Source organism: Phascolarctos cinereus, unplaced genomic scaffold (genome assembly GCF_003287225.1).
Source record: "Phascolarctos cinereus isolate Bilbo 61053 unplaced genomic scaffold, phaCin_HiC Scaffold_3;HRSCAF=262, whole genome shotgun sequence".
Lineage (NCBI taxonomy): Eukaryota > Metazoa > Chordata > Mammalia > Diprotodontia > Phascolarctidae > Phascolarctos > Phascolarctos cinereus.
The window spans coordinates 13416538-13440064 of record NW_027555736.1 but is presented as its reverse complement, the minus strand read 5'-3'; the positions used below and the strand labels follow the sequence as shown (position 1 = coordinate 13440064).

General features: G+C 42.4%; 1 protein-coding gene across 3 annotated transcripts in view; it reads left to right on the top strand.

Annotated features, from left to right (window-relative positions):
- The window catches only part of A1CF (APOBEC1 complementation factor), a 96379-nt gene that overhangs the window by 29206 nt on the left and 43646 nt on the right, over positions 1-23527 (top strand). For all 3 annotated transcript variants that reach the window (XM_020974969.2, XM_020974971.2, XM_020974968.2), the window contains exon 2: positions 881-1024. In XM_020974969.2, the coding sequence (XP_020830628.1) occupies positions 926-1024 (99 nt within the window). In that variant the 5' untranslated portion in view covers positions 881-925. The remainder of the gene's footprint in view (positions 1-880; positions 1025-23527) is intronic.

Genomic DNA, 23527 nt, shown 5'->3' with positions numbered 1-23527 from the left:
CCATTTACTCCATTTGAATTCTGTTTCATTTAATTCATGTTAATGAAGCAAGCGTTTGTGATGGACAAACTAGGTTGCAAATGCTGTGCAGGGGATACAAAGACAGTCTCTCTGCCCTCACGGATTTTATGTTCTGTAAGGAGGGAGAAGGAATGATATGTCCACATAAAATTAAATGCAGAATATACATGAAGTAATTTTTAGGGGGCACTAGCATTTGGGGAAATTAGAAAGGTCTTCATGACAAAGATGTGTCTAGAGGTGGGCCTTGAAGGACACCAGAGAGGAAGAGTAGGAGGGGATGTATCACAAGCATGGAGGACCAGGCATAGAGATGAGAAATGGATCGTCATCACTGAGGAACAGGAAGCTGGCCAGTTTATCTGAAATGTAAAGTCAGTGAAGGAGGAATTTGCAATAAGCCCCCAAAGGCTGGAAGGAGCCAGATTTTAAAAGGCTTAAAAATCTCAAAAGAGTTTGTATTTGATCTTAAGACAGAAGGTTTAAGCAAGGGAAGTGATGTGGCCAGACTATGCTTTAGGACTGTTCATTCAGCAGCCATGGGGAGGCTACCAGTTGTGATTCTGGGCAAGTTATTTAGTTTCTGTGGGCCTCAGTTTTCTCATCCTTAAAATGGGAAGAGGGGACAGTGATAATACTCAAACCCCATTTTTTAAAATGACTTAAGGTCTGTGAATCCAGTTTTCAACCTAGGAAATGTTTTACAAATGTAATGGTGTAATGTTTAAAGGACTTTGTGTGTTAATTAAACCAAGAATGACTGATTTATTTAAAATGGTTGATTAAAAATACCCTCCACAAAAAGATTTGTCACCTTGGCAATAATAATTTTCTTAATTTATCTTAAATTTGATTTCAGTGAGCACCCCTAATTAACCTGATTTTTTGCTGATAATCACTCTCAATGGAATCAAATCAAAAATCCGGGGATGGATTGAGCGGCAGTCAGAAGGAAGCAGCCCTCCGCGCACTCATTCAGCGCACAGGATATAGCTTGGTCCAGGTAGGAACTCTCAGTGATATGCTCCAGAGCTCTTGTCTATGCAGCCTTGCATGTGTCTTCTCTTGGTGGGGTGATGGTCTCACCAGGCCAACTTTTGCTCATCTGATTCAACAGATGGGTGATCTCCTTCAAGGTAAGAAGTCCCCAAAGGGAAAATTACTAAGATAAGCTTTTTTCCTTCAGCTGGAGAGGTGATTTTGCTTTCCTTGGATGGAATTAGGTCACAGATTCTGAGATGGAAAGGAACCTGGAGGCCATCTGGCCCATCTCCTTTATGTTATAGATGTGGAAATGGAGAATCCAAAATGAAGAGAGTAAATAGCACAGCCAGGATTTGAACTCAGGTCCTCTGACTCCAAGGCTAGTTCTTTTTCTCCTGTTCCAGCCATGGTGCCACTTCCACCCTGAGGTACCAGCCTAGCTAGCATAATTACAATTTCAATTCAACTCAATTCAGCAAGCATTTATAAGCAACTATTAAATACAAGTCATTGTGTCAAAAGCTTGAAAGACAAAACTGGAAGCAAATGCAATTACTGCCCTCCTGGAGTTTACATTCTACTGGGCCCTTTTTTTTTTTTGGTACAGACCTATGATTTCAACCACGTAGAGAGCAACCTGCTGAGAAAACTAGAAGGCTAACTTCAGAGGGAGAGTGATAGGTCTCACCTGTTACATGCTCTCTATGTGACTCTAGGGAATAGGGGGTCATGTCACTTCCATTTCTGCTGCTAACTCTCAAAGACTGTAAGTTGCAAGGGATTGCCCATCAGCATTGGTAGACTTGGAGGATACAACATTTGAACTCTTGCTGAATCAAATGGAACACATAAACAAAAATGTAGATGCAGTAGAATTGAATGCAGATGCAGTAGAATTGAATCCTATTGTATAAAGGCGCTTCCAACATGATACTTGTTAGAGTTTTTAAGATATATGAGGGCTGGGTCTTGTTGAAGGCAATTTTCTGTGCTATTGATGCAGTCACGTATATGGAAATGAGAGGACAGGAGGAGTTTCCTGTCACAGCAGTGACTGGTGGGTTAGGAAGCGGGGAGAGAACTTAAAACTAAAGAAGGGATGGAGAAAGGAGGGAGTATGGAGCAGTGTCATGAACACAGGCTCTGGAGTTAGAGGAACTGGGGTTTGAATCTCAGCTCTGCCTCCTCTTTTTCTGGGTCCCTTTAGATAAGTCACTTAATCTCTCTGTGTTTGTTTCCCCATACGTAAAATGAGCAGGAGTGGAGTTGGACAAAGTTCATTCCAGCTCCAGGCCTGTGATATGATAAAGCTAAAATATGAAATAAAATCATAAAAGACAAACTAGATTATTTTAATTTAATAAAATTAAAAATTATTTTCATAAAAAATGCAAGCAGAATAAGAAAATAGTCATTGAATGTTTGTGGGGGGGGGATATTTGCATCAAATACTTGTGATTAAAAGCCTTCGGAGATATCTACAGGGAAAGAGTATCTCTTGGGTCCTTGAGGCTGTGGCAGCTTCAGAATGCCCAGGATGAGTGCTAGTGATGTCTGTCTGAACCTCATGAAATGTCAGTGGGACTAGATTAGATTTCAGGGCCTTGAGCTCTGTCTCTAGCTCTTCCACTAACTGGAGAGGCAAACTTCAGAAAATCTCTTCATCTCTCAAAATTTCATAGGATTCCAAACATCAGGCTATATCATCTTGGAAGTCCCTTCCAACTCTATGAGTATCTGATTTTGATTCATGGCTATGTACCCAGCCCCTCAGCCTTCTGCAGGAAAGAACACTGGATGCTCAATCAGGGGATCTCAGCATCAGGAAAGACCTTGGGGACCATCTAGTCCACTGTGTAACCAGTCTGCAACATGTTTCTGGTTCTCGTATCTTTGCCTGGAGACTTCCAGTGATGTGAAGCCCACTACCTTTCAATGCAACCTATAATCCCATGGGGTCATCCTAATTCTGAGGGACTGTGCTTTCAGTGAGCAGAAATCTGCCTCTCAGCAACTTCCACCATTACCCTCAATTAACACCAGTAATAATGAAAACTATCTTTTTAATGGGGCTTTCAGGTTTGCAAAGTGCTCTCATTTGATTTTTATAAGAACTCCGTGAGGCAGGTGCTATTATTATCCCATTTTACATGTGAGGAAACTGAGATTATAGAGATTAAGTGACCTACCCAAGGTCACACAGTTAATACACGTCTGAGGAGGTATTCAAATCCACATCTTTCTGACTCCAAGGCCACCACATTCTCCACCACATCATGTTGTTTCTGGCCCTTAATAGCCAAGGTGAATCAGTCCAGTTCCTCATGTGCAAGCTAGCTCTCCAATCAATCAATCAATCAATCAATATTTATTAAGCACCTTCTAAGTTCCAGGCACTAAATACTTGAATAAATCTGACAAGTCTAAGAGATCCAGTGTAAGACTTCTGGCTATCTGAATGGCTTTAGTCAAAACACTATAACCTCTCTGTGACTCAATTTCTTCATCTGTAAAATAAGCAAGTTGGACTAGATGATGCCTGAGCTTCCTTCCAGCTCTAAATCCTGTGAAATCCAGTAATATCATGTGCTCAGTCATCCTAAGACTCTAGGGATCAGAAGAAAGTATGTCTGGGAATTGGCTGAGAACAGGCCCCTTCTTTGGCCTCTGGGGCCACTGCTGCGGCCAGAACATCATCTACAGCTGGGTACCCAACAGACCACCTCTTGGGTGGACTCCCTACTCCCACTTCTGCTTCCCCAGCCTGTAAAATCAGGATCAAACCAACCCAGAGTATGGGCACAGCTGGTTAGCAAAATGACTGACCTTGGTGGCCCTAGTATTCACTAAGTCATTGTTTCTGAGGGGGCAAAGCCCTTCCCATTTTAAATCTATATATTCATAAATTATAATCACTGTCCTCATCACCAACACTGGCATCACAGAGCTGTTAATCATCTCTCTTTGGGGATGCACTGAAAACCGAAGCAGATTTAGACATAAATTAAACCAATTACTCGATGAGCCAGTATTCCCACTGTTCCAACAAAAGAGGACTGTTCTTTAATTCACCAAGCATCTTATTTCTCCCGTGTGCTTTTCCAACTCCTTGGAGCCATAGTTCTAATCTTGATATAAACTAATTCACATGTAGATAACAAAACCCTCAAACATGGATCAGTTTTCTTATCAAATATTTATTTCAGTTTCTCTTCATTGCTGACTTTTCAACCAATCTAAAAAGCCTTGGCCTCTGGGAAACGGTCATGAAATCACAGAATCTCAGAGTTGGAAGAGACCTCAGTACCACCTAGTCCAATTTATACCCGAAAAAAGCCCCCCTTATAATATCCTCAAATGGTAATCCAGCTTCTGCTGGAAGAGATTGAATGAAAGGGAGCCCACTACCTCCAAAGGCAACTCATTCCCCTTTGGGATACAGCTAATTGTTAGGAAAATTTTCTGGATATCCATCCTAAACCAGCTCTTCTACAACTTTCACTCATTGTGTCTAAGCAGTCTACCCTCTGGATTCAACCAGTGAAAGTATAGTCTAAGCCCCTCAGGTACCTGAAGACAGCTTGTCACTTCTCACTTGAGCCTTCTGTTCTCATAGATGTATATGTATGTATGTCTGTATACATAGATATGTGTGTATATATACACATTATATACATTTTTATAATATATATGTATGTGTACATGTTTGTGTTGACATCTTCATCTTGGCACTTAAGGAAAATCACTTTGGTGGCCCTTCAGAGTATGGACTGGAGTGGGGCAAGATTTGAGACAGGAATACCAGCTGGCTCTTGTAAGAGTCCAGGTGGGGTGTGACAAGAGGAAGTGTGGTCCTGAATGAGGGCAGTGACTGTGACAGGGCAGAGAAGGGGCCATATGTGAGAAATGAGGCTAAGGGAGAAACAAGAAGATGTGACCACTTCCTGGATACATGAGGTAAGTGTGTGTGTGAGGAGTCCAGGAGGTCACCAAGGCTGGAAGAAAAGCAGTGCCATCAACTGAAATAGGAAATTTTAGAAACAGGGTACATTTGGGGGGAATGACCATTTGTTCTGTTTTGGATATGTTCATTTTGAGCTGCCCATGGGAATACGTGTGTATGTACATACATATATACATCCATGTATGTGTGTATAATATTTTAATTTTAATATTTATTGTTTTTGTTTTTGGTTTTTTTTGGGGGGGTTGTAGGCAATTGGGGTTAAGTGACTTACCCAGAGTCCCACAGCTAGTAACATGACAAATGTTTGGTCTGAGGCTGGATTTGAACTCAGGTCCTCCTGACTTCAGGGCCGGTGCTCTATCAACTGTACCATCTAGCTGCCCCAATTTTAATATTTACAATATATAATCCATTCATACTATTCATATTGTATACTATTATAGATTATATACATTATATATATACTATAAATATACATATATACACTTTATGTGTATACTGTCTTTTATTTATAATGTTCATAATGTATAATTTATTCATAATATTAACATTATATAATAATATATGTACATACATGCATAGAACCATGGGCAATTCAGAATGAACATACCCAAAATAGAGCAAATGATCACTCCTCCCAAATTCACCCTGTTTCTAAAATTTCCTGTCTCTGTTGAGGGATCTGCTTTTCTTTTCTTCCAGCCTTGGTGACCTCCTGGGCTCACTTTCTCTCTCCCTCTTCCTCTCTCCCTCTCCCTCTCTCTCTCCCTCTCCTTCTCTCTCTCTCTCTTTCTCTCCCTCCCTCTCTCCCTCTTCCTCTCCCTTTTCCTCTCTCCCTCTCTCTCTCCTCACATATCCAAGAAGTGGTCACATCTTCTTGTTTTTCCCTTAGCCTCATCTCCACACACAACCCCTTCTCTGCCCTGGCACCGTCACCACCCTCATTCAGGATCACACCCCCTCTTGCCACACCTCACCTTGACTCTCCCCAGAGACCCTCCTCACTGGTCTCCTGTCTCAAATCTCAACCCCACTCCAGTCCATCCTTTGGAGGGTCACCAAAGTGATTTTCCTAAAGTACCAAACTGAGGTGCCAACACCTATATTCAACAAAGTCCAGGGGCTCCCTGTCACCTCTAGGATCAAATATAAATTTATCTGGCATTTCAATCCCTTCCTAACTTTACTACACTGAACCTTTCTAACTTCATTACATATTACTCTCCTCTACAAACTCTATAATCCAGCTACACTGGCTTAGTGGCCTTGTAGGTGGTACTGCATCTCTATACCATTGCCGTGGCCATTCCCTAGGCCTGGAATACACTTCCTTCTCAACTCCACCTCAGGAAATTCCTCATTTCCTGCAAGGATCAGCTCAAGAACCATGTTCTGCATCAAGTCTTTCTGAGCACTCCCAACTAATCGTACTTCCTCTCCCCTGCCTCAAATCATCTGGCATCTGCTTTGCATGTGTTTCATGTATATCGATGCATATGCCTGCTGTGTTCGCCTCTGGAATGTAAGGTCCTTGAGGGCAATAATAGTTTTGCTATAGATTAGAGATCCCCAGATCTTACCACAGTGCCTGACACATGTCTTGTCTTTTTTTTTTTAGTTCAATTTTCAAGAGTTCCTTTTGGCTAGTAGAGTTCTTGCTAGTTTTTTTTTTTCAGTTTTATTTAAGATTTTAATACAGATCTTCAAGACATTTTCCATTCAGGAGATACTAAACATAGAGCATGGTCCCCACTCAGACAAGTAATTTATACAGATCTCCAAGTGGCTAATGACAAACTTCTGTAAAGCTGCCCACTGAGAAAACACACACTTATCTAGTTCTAGAGGGAAATTTAGTCATTAAAAATCTAGTTAGAAAAGAACCAAAGATATTTAGCATAATGAAGACGTTTGTGTGTCTGTTGGGATGCGAATTGCTGAATGGGGGGGAAAGCTATCTTCCCTTTTGTTATTTGTAAGACTGCTCTGAGGATTAAAAAAAATAAATTTAAAAGACTCAGTGGCCATTTCTGTGCGTTTAACTTCTTTTATTCCATTGAATGTTAAAAACGCTGCAAAAGTGATAGTAAGACAACTGTTGCTATTAAAAAAGAAACACTGTAACATGTTAATGTTACTACATTAAATCAAATAAGGCAAGTAAAAATTAATGTATGTGATGTTACAAATGTAACACATCATACCACTGTTAAAAGAGTAACAATGTAACAACTACTGATGTTACAAGTTAGCAAATGTTAACAAAGGAAGCTGAGATTTCTAAGTGTACAGGACAGCACAGCCTCCTTTCTTGTTCAATGCCACTGGAAAACGAAGAAGGCAGAGCTGTGATCTTGATAGTGACAGGTTTAGCTACTCGTATTCCAAGATATACAAAGAGAACGTTTTATTTTGGGATTTCAACTTAGTAGCTTTTTTCTGGCATAGTATTTTTCAGGACTAACCTAATTGTGTATCCTTTCAACTAACTGAAATCTCAAGCATCATAGTTGCAGAACTGTCACAGCAACTGGTTTCAGAATCATAAGTCTTGAATTTGAATTTTGGCTCTGCCCCTTGGCTTCCCGAATGACCTGAATTAAGTCACCTAACTGCCTTGGGGCTTCAGCTTCACTGAACCTCCTAACTGGAAAGAACCAGAGAGACCATCTGGTCAAACCCATACCTGAATAAGAATGCCCTCTACAATACAACTGCAAATCATCATGTTGCCTTGGCCTGCAATCTTCCAATCAGGACAGACCCGCTAGCTCCCAAGGAAACCTATTACAATTCTGGTTCAGCTCTCATTGTTCTTAAACTGACCTTTTTGCCATTTATACTCATCGTCCCCAGTTCTCTCCTCTGGGGTTAAGCAGAATATACTAATCCATCTTCCACATGACAGTCAGTGAAATACTTGAAGATAACTATCATGTCCCAGCACATGGTGACAGATTGAATCTGTGATTTAATTGATAGAAAAATTCACGAGGAAGAAATTCCAACTTCCAATGAAGAAGCACAATTTTTTTTAGCAGCTTCTGGTCTTAGAGGGTTGTCTGGACAGTGCATTGAAAGGTAAGGTCCCACAGACAATATGTGTCGCAGGCGGTACTTGAAAGCAAGTCTTCCTGACTCCAAAGCTGGCTTTCTATTTCATATGCCAACTGCCTCTCACCAGCATAGTCAGCATTTAATATACACATGCTAGATTGAAATAAATCCTACCATTTGCAAAGGACATTTCAGTTTACTTGTCTGTGAAATGAAGGGGTTAGAATGGATGATCTTAGGACCATGGTTCAATTCCAGCCTGAAAGAGAGGTCATTTGTGGAGTAAAGTGTATCACAGTGGAAAGAATTCTGGTGTGGAGTCAGAGGACATGGATTCAAATCCTGTTTTTTCTCCTGACTGACCATGTGACCCTGGGCAAGTCACTGAAATTCCTTGGACCTCCCAAGGTTGTTCAACTATAAATTGGGTTAATCTAGATGGCCTCTGAGGTCCCTTTCAGCTTTAAATCTATGGCCCTAAAGTCACTGTCTTTCTGTGGTCAAGTTGAATAATTTAACATTGCACAAGAAGGAAGCCAGAAATTAGGGAGTTGGAGGAACTGTATTACCTGAATGTTTTCTATTTCTGGGCTCCTTTTCTTATCACCTTGAAAGGCAAACACAGCTGTCTGTGATGGAGTGTTGTAGGTTACTTGATAACAGTGACCAATCAGCTCCCCAGCTGCTGGCCGACCCCAGTGTGCACACGAGCCTCAAGAAACCCAGTTGTATGATATTATTTTTACTTCAGATGCTGATACTAGAAAAAGCCATAGAGATACTTGGAGGAAATGCCTGAAACAAATAGCACCCCTATATTTGGTGCACATTTCATTCCTGTGGGTTGATTGGGACCTGGCTTTTTAGCATGAGTAAAACTGTTCAGTTTAAGAAAGCATTGCCCCAATCAGAAGAAACAGAATCCCTTAGAGATATCACTTTCATCAGAGGAAAGCTAGATCCAAAAACCACTCCAGCATTTGGTTCTATTTGTACTTAAGAAGCAATGAGGCATGATAGATCGAGTGCTAGGCTAGGAGTCAGAACAACCTGGGTTTGAATCCTGTTTCCAACATGGATTAGCCGTGTGACTCTGGGCAAGACACTTACGCTCTTTCAATTTTGTTTTGCTCATCCATAAAATGAAGGTAATAATAATCATAGCACTTATTTTACAGCATGATGGAGTGTTGTGTGAAGTAGTAGAGGGTAGAGTGCTGGGCTTGGATTCAAGAACTGAGTTCAAATCCTGACTCAGATAAGTATTATTTGTGTCCAATCGTTTAATCACTCTGAGCCTCAGTTTCCTCATATGTAAAGTGAGGGGGCTGGTCCTGAAGGCCTCGAACGCCCTGTCCAGCACTTACTCTTTCATCCTAGTAACAGGAAGAATCCGGAAGAAGGATTTGAAGTAACTGAGTTGAGGTCAGCTCTGCTACTTACCACCTGAGTAATTTTGGTTAAGTCCCTTCTTTCTGATCTTCAAGTTCCTCATCTGTAAATTAAGGGAATTAGATGATGGTCCCTTTCAGTTTTAAATCCTGTAAATTTAAGACACTTCTTTCTGGTACTCAGTTTCCTCATCTTTAAATTGTAGGTTTGGGAGTGGCTAGACTGTATAATCTGTAAGTTCTCTTGTAGCTCCAGGCCTATGAATCTAAATCAGTTAGGTGGTGAAGTGGATACAGCACCAGACCTAGAGTCAAGAAGGCCTGAGTTCAAATCCAGCCTCAGCTTTGTCACCCTGGGCAAGTCACTTAACCCTGTTTTGCCTCAGTTTTCTCATCTGTAAAATGAGCTGGAGAAGGAAAGGGCAAACCACTTAATATCTTTGCCAAGATAACCTCAAATGGGGTCACAAAAACTCAGACACAACTGTAATGACTGAACATTTCCTCTCACTGGGTCTCAGCTTCTTGCTCTGTAAAATGAGTGGGTTGGGTTCGATAGCCCCTCCAGTCTCTTCTAACTTTAAATAATTTGGCCCATTTGACCAGAACAGGGCAGGAAAGGCTTTGTGGCCCTTAGCCCTTAGCACTGTGTTTTGCTGATTGATAGTCAACAAGCTTTTACTAAGCACTTCCTATATGCCAGGCATCATTCTAAGCCCTGGGGATACAAAGAGAGGCAAAAGAGCTCATATTCTAAAGGGAGAGATGAGATGCAAACAATGATGTACATACAAGATATATGTGGAGTGTAAATAGGAGGTAATCTCAGAGCAATGGAGGTTAAGGTAACAGGGAAAGGCCTCTCGCATAAGATAAGATTTGAGCACAGTCTCCAAGGAAGCCCGGAAAGTGATAAGGTAGAGATGAGGAGAGCAAGCATTCCGATAATGGGGGCAGCCAGCACAAACTCACAGAATTGGGAAATGGAATATCATGTTTGAGGCCAAGCAAGGAGGCCAGCATCACTGGATCTTAGAGCACAAGCAGGGGAATGGAAAGCTCAAATGGGACCAGGATATGAAGGGCCCTAAGAACTAACAGAGGATTTTCTAGTTGATCCTGGAGGTAATCAGGAGCTGCTGGAGCGTCTTCAGTGGTAGGAGGCCATGATCAGCCCCATGCTTTGGCAGCTGAGTTGGAAGAGTAGAGGGTGACTATGGACCTGTTGAATAATGAACGTTGAAGAGGTCAAAGGGCCAGACTGCAGAGGGCTCTGGTCGCTACACTAAGGAGCCTGAATGTTGTCCTAGGGTGCCATTCAACTTTCTGACTTGGAGGATGGTGTTGGAAGTGGAATATATGGGAAATAATCAGGATCATGGATGACATCACAGAATTTCTGAATTTCAGAGCTGTGAAGAGACCTCAGTTACCATCTAGTTTAACCCACGTCCAAACAAGAAGCCCACAAGAAGTCTACAATGGACCTGACAAGCCTTTGCTTGAAGTCTGTCCATGAGAGAGGCAGAGCCCATTAATATCTGAGGTAGAGCCCTTTATTTTTTGGTGGCTGAGTCTCAGAAAGCTTTTCCTTCCATCAAGCCTAACTCTGCCTCTTCACAATTTTGAGGCTTTCAGATGCTAGGGCCAAATGTAAACTCCGTTGTTTGGCATGCAGAGCTCTTCCACCCTGGCCCCTTCCTAGCATTCCACTCTTTAACAACTCCCACCCCAGCACACGCACCGCTCCCTGCACTCTATGGCCTAGATGCTTTCAGCTACTTGTTCTTCGCACGAGACATTATCTCCCACCTCCATACTTTTGCACTGGCTGTCCTTCAGGCTTGCAATGTTCTCTCTCCACATTTCGTAGAACCCTTGATTTACTTCAGGACTCGGCTTCAGTGCCAACTTCTACAGCATATTTTTCCAAGTCCCTTCCCTCACAGGAACTCCTGCCTCCCTCTCATTTATGCATCCATGTCATCAAGTGTCTTGTATTTCTTTACACATTGTATCCTCCATCAGAATGGGAGCTCCTGAAGAGATTATCTCATCCAGACCTTTCATTCAACAAATAAAGAAACTGAGGGAAGCTTAGAAAGGGGAAATGACTTTTCTAAGAGTGCACAGCCAGTTCATAGAAGATCCCAGGTCTCATGGAAACATAGAGCTGGAATGGATATTATTGGGGGTCACCTACTCCAACACCCATAGGTGAGGAGACTGAGTCCCAGAGAAGTTGAATTAGTTAAAGTCACACAGGTTGAGCACTTCCTATTGCAAGATCAGCTGACTCCTAACCTATCTCTCTGGCTGCCAGAGAAATAAGGGAATCAGATGGTTTATCCAGAGACATACTCTTTTTTAGGGAAATCCCCTGGCAATGGATTGCCTAACTTCGGATCCCCTTGAAAAGGAGCTAGAAAGGAACTGAAGGGTCAGAAATTCCCTTCTAACTCTGGGATTCTGTGAGATATTAATTGACTTGCCCAAGGCAAGTAGAAACTACAGCAGCCAAGATTTGAACTCAGTTCTTCTGACTGCAAATCCAGGGCTCTTTTTAACCACACCATCTCCATCCTCACACTGTCTTCTCCCCCAAAATGTAAGCCCGGATTCACTAGAATTACAACTCTTTACCAAGCAGAATTTGCAAAGCATATGTGATGGGCTGAGTTAGTGGGGACTTTGGTGATTCATCGATTGAAGATCAAAGGCAAAGCCCAGGGGGAGGTAAGGGAACTGGAGCCAGTCCCTTGCCCTCCTTCTAGGAAGCAGTGCAGTGCAGTTCCAAGTCCAAGAGCTTGACTTGGGACCAGAGGTCCTGGGCTGAAATCCCAGCTCTCTTGGTCTTGTCGCAAAACCTCCTACCAAATATGAGTTGGAAGGGATCTCAGCAGCCCACTAGTCTTACCCACACATGAAAGAATGGTCATTTTAACAAATTCAACACGTGGTTTGACAGCTTCTGCTTAAAGACCTCCACGGAGAAGGCAGCCACCACTTGTAGGGGCAGCCCATCCCACTTGAGATTAGCTCTAATTGTTAACAAGTTGCATTTCTGTTTTGGTTTCCTGGCCGTGAGCCTCTGTCCCATCCATTGCTCCTTTTCTCACCTCCAGAGCCCTCCTCTACTGACAGCCCTTCTAATGTGAAATGTGGTTATAATGCACCCCCCTCTCAAGACTTCTCTTGTCTAAGGTAAACACCCCCATTCCTTCAAGTAATGATGGCCCTTCTCTGGACACTTTCCAGCTTATCAATGGTACTTCCTGAACCTAGGTGTTCAGAACTGCCCAACATACTGAATACAGTACTCCATATGAAGTCTGATGAAGGGAGGGGACAATGGCACTTTCCAGCTCCTGGAAGCTGGGTCTTTCTAGATAAAGTCACTGATGCTTGTCTCTGGGCCTCCATTTACTCCTATGTAAAATGGGAGGATTGGAACAGATGCCCTCTGGGACCTTCAAGCTTTCGATCTGTAGTACAGTTATCAGTTTACTCACATGTAAAAATGGGGAGATTGGATTTCATGATTTTAAAGGTGCCTTCCAAATCTAAATCGAATGTCTTTTGTACCCAGGCCATTGGCACAACAGAGACATTTTTTGATATACATTAGTGTATTTCCTTACTCTGGCCTTACAAGGGCTTGTGGGCTCGCTCAGGTTCACCTGCTCTCTGTGAGGGGCAGATCTGGAAAACATCCAGCTTCCTCTTCATAGTCTTTTGATCTTCCAAGCAGGTGTCATCAATTTTAGACCCTCATGACATAGCTTTCCATATATGTTCTATTACAACTAGATCTATAGAAAAATAATCCTGGCATCAATCCAGCTATTAACTTCTTCTTCCATTGGGCCCATTGGATGCCTGTTAGTGGTGATTTTAAGGATTTCTTGTGACTCCTTGGTTGACTAGCAAGTGTGTTAGACTTGGGGCCAAGTAAACCAGGATTCAAATGTCACCTCTGACAATCACTATGTGACCTTGAGCAACCCATACTCCCCGAGTGATGGTCTTTTCATCAGTATGGGGATTGGAGGGACTATCATGTGTGCCTCACGGGGTTGTGGGAGGCTCCAGGGAAATAATACCATTGAGTACCTTGTAAACTTTAAAGTACTATATAAATAACAACTATTGTTACCCTTATTTTATTATTTGGGACAGAACTAGACCTGTGGTTGCATCTGGCATAAGGACTCCCTCTAGCAATGTGAGTTGACAACTCGGTAATCTAGAAAGCTGACTAAAGCACAGAGTGGTGTGCCCACTGTCACGAGGCCAGGATTTTTCAAAGACAGGACTTAACTCACATCTCCCTGGCTTGAACGTTGGCTCCCTATCCACCATGCCACACTGCTCTTCTTGAAGTCATTATTATGTTCACTAATATTATAATATTTCAATGAATCCATATTATATCCTCAATGTGGATGGTCTCCAATGATGCAGAGTGAGGCCTTTCTGTGCCTGCCCATCCTGTGCAACTTTTGGCCTTGTCCTTCCGTTTACAATGTATCTAGTTTGTGTGGGCGTGATCAGTTTAGGTGTTGTCTCCCCGTTAGACTGTGAGCTCCATGGGGGGAGGGACTATGTTTTTATCTCCACTGTTTAGCACAGTGCCTGGCCAATAGGAGGCACTTAATAAATGCTTGATAGTGATGAGGAGGAGGAGGAGGATCTTCCATAAGGCAGCCCCAATGGGAGTCCCACCACCACCACCAAGCCATTTTTTTCTAAACATTACCAAATAAATAATTCCAAAAGCCCAGAAGAGAATCGTGGGCCTAGAGTTGTCTCCTCCACAGTAGAGCAAATGGAAAAATACTTTGGCATTTATCCTCTTCCCCAACCACTGTGCAAAACTGCCAGCGACCAAAATAGTCATCTTCTTGGAAGATAAAATCTAAGCCCCAGTGCCTTCTTCTTTGCTTGGTTGTCAGTTGCTGTCCATCCCAGGACATTAGCTCATGCACACAATGCATGACCACCAATGTCTTAAAAAGGTAGCAAAAGTCTTAGGGGCCAGATTGGGCCAGAGGAGCACTAACACACACCCTCACCCCACATGTTTCCTTAAGCTCTGTGTCCCAGCCACCCACACCCTTGGGCTATTTTCAGGCTCAGAAGAATCCCTGTATCCACTGGCCGGACATGCCAGAGCATGGTGTGGATGTGTCTAAATGAGGGAGCAATTTAAAGTCATTAAAATAGGTAGATGGCATGTACACAGCCTTATGAAGCAAGGAGATCTGGCATACCACATAAGGGAAATGTATCTGGAAGGTTATTTTCACATTCTAGTGACATTAGGTCACTAAACCATCCCTGTCCTCCTCTAGGTGACCTTTAAGGGATTGCTCTGAAGTTTCATGAACTAGGGGTCATTGTGGCCCTTAGAAAAGGAGGAGGGAAAGGTCTTTGCTATTTGTTCCTACTTGAAGACCCACCTGAATTTCATGGCCTACAGTATTTGGAAGCAAAGTGAGGCCACTGGGGCCAGTGCTCCACTCACAGGCAGCTTCTGGATTCTTAGAAGAAAAAAAATCACAGTATCCTTGTTTATTATGGATAAGTCAGCTCACCAAAAATAAGCTACCTCCCACCCTTAAAACTTAATAGCGGCTTGGTGTGAATATTCAACAACATGGAACAAGAAGTCTGAGGGGAGAAGAGAGAAGAATAAAGGGTAAAGTCATGAACTGGTTAAATTCAGAAAATTTTAGAACTGGAGAAACCCTTAGAACATAGGAAATCAGAGCTGAGAAGGACCTCAGAACATAGAACACAGAATATTTGACCTAGGAGTAACCTAAGAACATAGATTGTCAGAGATGGGCAGGACTTCAGAACACAGTATATCAGAACTGGGTGGAATTCAAGAACACAGAAAGTCAAATCTACAAGGAACCTGGAAACACAGAATGTCAAATCTGGAAAGGATTTTAGAACAGAAAGCATCAGAGATAGGAGGGATACGTGAACACAGAATGTAGAAATCTGAATGAACCTTAGAACATAGGATATCAGACCTGGAAAAGATTCCAAAATCTAGAACATGGAACTTGAGAGCTTGGAGGGCCCTCAGAACATTGAACATGGAATATCAGAACGAGAAGACCACCAGAACATAGAACATGGATGTTAGAGCTGGGAGGACCTCAGGACAAAGAACACAATGTCAGAGCTAAGGCCAACATGAACCTCTCCAGCTACTTACAAATGCTTTCCCTTCCAAGGTTACTTTGTTACCCACAGCTATTTATGGGATTTTATATACACATACACACACACACATGCATGCATGTGCATATACACGTACATTATGTACTTGTAAGTATGTAACATGCTTTTCCCCCCTTTAGAAGTAAGCTCAGTGAGGACAGGGAGTGATTGGTTTTTGTCTTTGTAACCACAGTGCTTAGCACACAGTGGGTATCTAATAAACGATTGATTGAGAGGAGACAGAACATAGAACATAAAAGTTCAGAGCAATCAGAGATCATAAAGAGCCTGTAGTTTGTCGCATTCATTTTACAGATACGAAATTGACTCAGGGGGCAGTGACTTGTCCCAGTTCACTTAATCAGTTACAAAAAATCAGTGAGACAAGACACTTTATAATCATGTGAGCTTTACAATAGTTCTATGATGTGTAACTACAGGGTGCTCCATTATTCATCCCCATTTCATAGATGAAGAAACTGAGACTTGGGAAGTGGAGAGCAAGCCACTGAAGCAACTTGAGCATGGGCACAGAGTTAATAAGTGTCAGAGGCAGGATCTGAACCTAGTTCTTGCTGACCTCAAATCTAGGGCTCTTTCCATTATATCCCTCAGGCTTTCAGCAAAGCTTCAAACTCATTCATGCTCTGCTTTCATTGAGAAGTTCCAAAGACACAGACCTCGTTCTCAAAATGTGGAAGGGGCTCATTGGCCTATTAGCTCACTCAGGAACCAGGCTGAGTCTAGCAAGCTCTAACCAGGCCAAAACCAACATTTTTCCCCAGAGTACGTCAGACTGTGACTGTCTATTGCAAAGTAAAGAAACCCTTGGAACTAAGCTGGTGTCATTCCAGTTACTGAGCAGCTTAGGACCAAGTACTCCCTGGAGCCCTTTACTGTTTGAGAGGCTCTCTAACAAAAAAAAGAAAACCCTTCTAACTAACAATCCCCAGGACATGGCCGTAAATTTCAGTCGTAGGAAGCTTTTGCCAGTTGCAAAGGTCAAGGAAAAAAATCCATTCCTGGCCGCTGGAAGTCTTCAACAATAAGCGGAAATGATTGCTTAGTGGAGATTTTGCAATGCAGCAGCAAACAATGAAGAAAATCATCAAAAGTCCATCTTTACAAAGATATCATTTCAAGAATGGAAATACCAGCACTCGAACACAGCACAGTTCTGATGAACATGAGGAAGACAGAGAAGGTGACTGCTCAGTTCTCCATCAATTCAGCCACAGATAATCAACATTAATTGTATTCCAGGAGCGTTCCTGAATTTGCCGTTCTCATTTTGGTCATGAGAAGAGATAGCATCTCATGTTGGTAGCGCTCAGCCTGGCATCCTGAATATCTAGGTTCATTCCCCCTTCTGAAAGTGACTAGATGTGTGATGGTGCTTCACCTCTCTGAAGGATGTTAATTATTTCCATTTTGCAGGTAAGGAAACTGAGGCTTAAAAGCAGTGGATTCCCCCATGTCATACAAGCCAGTGAGTGGCAAAGGTGGGAATTCAAGTCTGGGTTTTGTGAATGCAAATGCAATGCTCTCTTTTTGTTATTTCTGATTTCAGAGCCAGTTTGAGTTATGATGTTAACACCTCAGGTGAAGGGAGAAGGTCTTAGACAATGAGCCTCTCTAGGTAAAAATAACCATACTCATTCATTTGCCTGGTGCTCTTCTCCACTACAGAACCACAGCACAGATTTTGGGATTTTCCAGTCTGTCTTTTCAAACTGGAAGGGAGCTTAGAGAGGATATTTTGATATTCCTAAATCCCCAATCTGAACATGTCCATCCCTCCCCCTCCCAATCTTCAATGACTCTGTTGCCTGTAAGACTCAATATTGAATCCTCAGCCTGATTTCAAAAGCTTTCCAAAACACAGCTCCGACTAACCTTTCCCAGCTAATGCCATGTTGTTCCTCCAAGGGCATTCTCTTTCCCAGTCAGACTGACTCCTAGTTGCTTCTTGTATGTGGCATCTCATCTGTAGCCCCTATGCCTTTGCCCAAGTAGCTTGCATACCTAGAATGAATGCCTTCCTTGCCTCTGCCTAAGAGTCTCCTTCATCTCTTTCAAAGTCTGGCTCCAATGCCCATCCCCTCCCCCAGCTTCTAGTGCTCCTCCCCTTTTCGAAACACTTCACATTTGATGGATTTTGTACATCTTGTTTCCCCCATAGAATATAAGCTCTTTGAGGGCAAGGCCCATTTTGTGTTTGTCCATCTCCAGCACCAAGCACAGTGCCTGGCACATAGTAGGAAAATAATAAATCTTTGTTGAATTCAGTCCAGTTCCTTCATTTGTCACATATGAGAAGGCTGCGGTCCAATGATGGGAAGGGGTATAGGGGCAAGATGTCATAGAGGAAAGAGTGCCGGAGAGGTAAAGTTAGGAATACCTAGATTCAAACCTCACCTCAGATACTTTGTAGTTGTAGGCAAATAATCTCTCTGAGCCTCTGTTTCCCCAAATTAAAAAGGGGGGGAGAGATGAAAGCATCTGCCTCAGAGGATTGTTGTGAAAATAAACAAATAAGAAAAGAAGAATTTATATAACACCTCACAGTTTGCAAAGTGCTTGACTGTTCTTACCTTATTGGATCCTCATAATAATCCAAAGAAGTAGATGACCATTTTACAAATGAGGAAACTGAGGTTGAGGGAAGTTAAGTGATTTGCCTGGATCACACAGCTAGTATCTTGAGGCAAGATTTGAACTCAGGTCTCCCTGATTCCAAGTCCGGTATTCTATCCACTGCAACAGCACCTATCTTCCATGAGATAATGATAGATACACAAAGTACTTTAGAAACCTTCAACTGTGTTATTAATATCATGTAATATTGTTATCCTAGATTGTTAGAGTTGGAATGAGTCCTTAGACAGGATCTTGTCTAAAGCCTCTCATGTTACACATGAAGAAACTGAGATCTATAGAGGGGAAGGAATTAATGTAATGGGATTTTATTGATCTGGAACTGATAAGGACCTTAGGAACAGGCTAGTCCAATCCCCTCATGGTCCAGAGAGCTCAGGCATCTTGCCTAAGGTCCTTAAGCAGCAAGTGTCCAAATCAAATTTGAACCCAGATTCAACAACTCTAGATACTATACCACATTGGATCCTGGGATCATAGGTTGTCTGCCCATCCCAATCCCAGCCCCCAATCTATCAGACAAAGAAACCAAAAAAGGCCAGAAGATGAGTGGGAACTTACCCAAATTTTCAGGGCTAGCTAAGTGACAAAGCCAGGACTAGTGCCAACCTACCTTGACTTCCATACTCATGTGACTTCTACATGAGATTCAGTATGAAGACTTTATACAATGCAGAGCCAGCTAAAATGTGTCAATGTTTGACATGTGCACAGGATCTTAAATTTGGAGCCAGAAGGGACCTGAGAGAGGTCACTGAGTCCATGCCCCTCATTTTGCAGCTGAGGTAACGGAAGTCACTTAAGGCTAAGTTACTTTCACAAGGTCACAGAGATAGTGTCAGAGGTGGGTGTGAAAATGCTGCCTGAAGCTCAGGCTCTTTCCATTTCACCACACTGCCTCCCGTAGATTAGAACTGACTGCACCTCTCACAGCTCTGTAACCTGGCCAAAGCTTCCCAGTCAAATCAGTCAGTATGACACATCCAGTGTTGCACCTTCCTCGCCAGTCTCTGGCTCTTTCCACCCTCACCTCTGTTCTTAAATCCCTGAATTCCACTTTTCTTGTTATGCTCCATTTCAACCTGCTCTCCTTTTGGGAGTATCATGGATGCCATTCACGCTGCATGCTCAAGATTAGTACTGAGATATCTGTGCTCTCACCAGGATGGAGGATTCCTCCAGTGAGCTGATTATATCTCACCCCAGGGACTCTCATCCTCACCCAAGGAGTCCACCCAACTTTCTGGGGGGCCTTCCTCACTCCCTCTCCACATTGGGTGGAGGCCAGGGGAGCACAGGCATTGTCCTACTGGTTATCACATGCTAGCACCATGTGACCAGCCCATCTTTTTATCCATTGTGCATCTCTTCCCTCAATAAAGATCATCACCATCCCAAAGTATTTATGCACCATGCAATTTGTGCTATGTAGAACACCACAGTTTTCAGATAAGACAATTATAAAGGTCCCAACTGGGAACAAAAAGGCACAAGGTGGCTGTAGTCTACAGTGAGTTGTCAAAAATGACTTACGTGACAGAAATAGTGTAAAAATATTATTGCAGTCGTAGAGGGGAAGGAAAGGAAATGGGGAAGACCTTCATCAAGAGGGAGGAATGACAGGTGAACAGACCCAGAGCTATGCTGGTTTCCTCAGAATATAAACAGAGTAAGAGAGACACTTCCCATGTAGTGACAGAACACCCTGTGGAGGAAATTTAAAAAAAAAAAAGATATATCCATAATTGCACAGAATCACAGAATTTCAGACCTGAAACAAACGCCAAGAGCCATGTACTTCATATGTGATCCGTCTTAGTTTATCTGTGACAATTTTGTTCCTCCACCACCCTGCAGAATGTAAGTCCCTCGAGGGTAGGCACTGTTTCCTTTCTTAACTGTATAACAGCAGTGTCTCATACACAGAACCTTGCCAATAGTAGCTACATAACAAATACTATTAAAGGAGGGCATGTAGTGTAGACAATACCTGAACAAGAATCCCTTCCAAAACATTGTACTCGACAAATTGGGGGATGGTCAGAAGAGTCCTTACTGGTTTGGGGATCAGAGGATCTGTATTCAAATCCAACCTAAATCACTGACTACCAAGTGCCCTAGGCAAATCGCTTGGCTTTCACAGACTTCAGCCCCTCATCTTTCAAATGAGGGGGTTTGAGACGGCCTATGAGGTTGCTTCCACCTTTGAACCTATGAGCCCATGACCTCGAATAATCACTCAGCCTTTGTTTGAAAATCTCAAGTGAAAACCACACATCCAGGGCAGTCTGCTCAGATGCTGGGTAGCTCAGGATGACAAAGTGTGGATGAACTGTATGTCATCTGTTAGATTGTGAGCTCCCAGAGGACAGGGACTAACTTATGCCCCTTTGGCATCCCCAGGCTTAGCCAGGCAAATAACAGTCACCTAAGAAATGTTTAGTAACTAATTGATTTGCTTGATCTGCCAGAGTAGAAGGAGTCCTAGCGCCAGTAAAGTCATAGATCCATAAAAGTATTAATAGATAAAGAAGGAAATTCCTGACACTAGGTGGATGACCTTCGGTAAGGCACAGCTCCTCACAAGGAATGAGTACGAAGTGGACAGGCTGTGAAGTCACCCACACCTCAAATTCCCTTGATGACACATCACACTTTGGTGAACCTATGGCAAATCCCTCTGAACCTCAGTTCCCTTATCTGCAAAATAAGAGGATTGGATTAGATCACCTCGAAGCTCCCTCCTACTAGTTTTCTGAAGAAAGTTGGGTCTAAGAGCAAAAGGATGAGCCAAGTGGCTTCTAAAAGCTGTCATGGTCTCATGGTGAAAGTTGGGCAGCTGGGTGATATAGGGTCAGTACTGAATAAAGAAGACCTGAGTTCAAATCCTGACTCCGATACTAACTAGCTGAGGGACCCTGGGCAAGTCACATAGTACCCTAACCTCTCAGGGTCGTCATGGAAATCAAATAAGATAGTATATATAAAGTGCTTTGTGATTCTTAAAGGGCTATATAAATTCTGGCTATTATTAATATTGTTACCAGTATTATTATAATTCTCTAACACAGAAGTCATTTCCTAATATATTTAACATTTCAACCTTATATAGAAAGAATCTAATTTTAAAGACAACAGCCACTTGAAGGGGGAGATGAGAAATACTGAGAGGGAACCTCAGATTTTAGATGTTTAACCCAGTTAGAGTGGAAGAGCTTTCGGTTGCTTATTTGACTTTAGAGGGTTGCAAAGACTTTCTTGGACCCCTCTGAGTGCTCAATGAACATTCCTGCCTTAAAAGCAGCGATATCTAGTTTTCTTTGAGCACAGCTAGGCTTCCTATTAATACAGCAATCCTGTTCTGGGGAGTATGTCATTTGAGAAGTACTTTAGCTGGTAAAAGGTAGTTTTAAATTGGCTTTGGCTATTTACATCCCTTGATTTATAAAAATAGGGCCCAAAGACCTAAAGTTCCAGGCCTTATCTGTCGTCAATGGGCAATGGAGGGCTGTTCTCTGTCCTCATGTGACTCATTTTCCACACCTGTCTTTCGTAGGCCTTGGCAAATTCCAAACAGCAGAGAGGGCAGCACTCACGTGGCACACTGCCCTCCCACGTGTTGAGTTAGCAGTATCTCTGGGCCTGCCAGGGGCTTTACCGACCTCAAAAGATCTCCCGGTCTTTTTTTTCCTGGTGGCAAGAGAAGCCACACCGAGACTTAGTGGGGAGGAGGCATCATGAGGCTTCCCATCCAATCATTTGTTTTCCTAAGAAGCCCAAGCCTTCTATGTCCATGTACTGGGCTGGAAGGGGCTCAGCAATGGCAAGGGACTTTCCCAGACACACATGACACCATTTTGGTGGTGCAGTTTTTAGCAGTTGGGGCAAGTTGAGAATGGCCCAGCTTGTTGATTGCCTCTCTATTTTAGACAGTCCCACGATATAAATCAAGTTAGATGACAACTCTAGAAAATCAATGTTACCTACCAGTGGATGGAATTCTGGTACCTAGACTACAGAAAAATGGAAAGGAGAGCTGGGGTGGGAGTAAGGGTATGGAGGGAGAGGAGAAAGGGGGGAAGAGAATTTTTTTGAAATTTTGAAATCTTCAAAAATCATACCCAGTTGATCCCAATGCTTCATTGAATGTCAAAATTCAACTCAATTCCTCTCCTGTTTATTAATCCCCTACTATATGCCAAGCACTATGCTAGGTTTGGGGAATATGAGGACAAAAAAGAAACAGTCCTTGTACCAAAGAAACATATATTCCACTGGTCGGGGATGGGGTGGGGGGGATGGTAGGAGGTTTGCAGATTCAACATGGCCACAGCTAAGTCTAATACAAAGAAAACTGAAAAGAAGAAAATGTTAACTTTGGGGGAATCAGGAAAGATTTCATAGACAAAGCAATGCTTTTCCTGAGCCTTGACAAGTGACTTATAAAACAATGTGCTCAGAATCAAAGTTCATTCTCTGAATTAAGAGAAATGTTTGTGGAATATTTGTGTGTGTGCTTCAACTGTGCATCACAAACACGTGCACCCTTCAAAGTTTTGTGACTATTGCAGAATAAATCAATGTGACTTTGCTTCCTTGGGCTTCAATTTCCTTACATGTAAAACTTGGTGGGGGCAGGATTCAGACTAGATGATCTCTGAGGTCTTTTCTAGGTCAAGATTTATGATCTATAGATCTTATTTCAAATTTCCTAGGAGGCTAATAGCTTTAAGAAACATGTCATGTTGTTTCTTAAAATGAGAGTTTTATTGTACCATAAAATATCTTTTCTTTTTCAGGTAAATATTGGGGGTACATGTGGATCTAGAAATGTCAAATGGGCATAGTGAAAATTCTTTAAAGAGAAGATATTTGGCACTAAAAGAATAGTATAGTGAATAAGGCATTGGACTTGCAGTCAGGAAGACCTGGGTTCAAATCCTGCTTCCTCAATTTCCTAGCTATGACCTGAGTAAATGATTTCATTTTCTAAATTCTGGTTTATTTTTCTGAAAAATGGGACAACAACATCTACAACCTGCCTCACAAGGTTGTGAGACTCAGATGAGATCACCAGCACTTCGGAAACATCATTTGTGATTAATTATCATATAAGTCTAGGCTTTTGAACATCCAAGCGTGTTTTCTTAGAATAAAGTAAATCACTTCTCATATTACCAAAATGGAGATTTTGTAATTAGGCCCAAATATA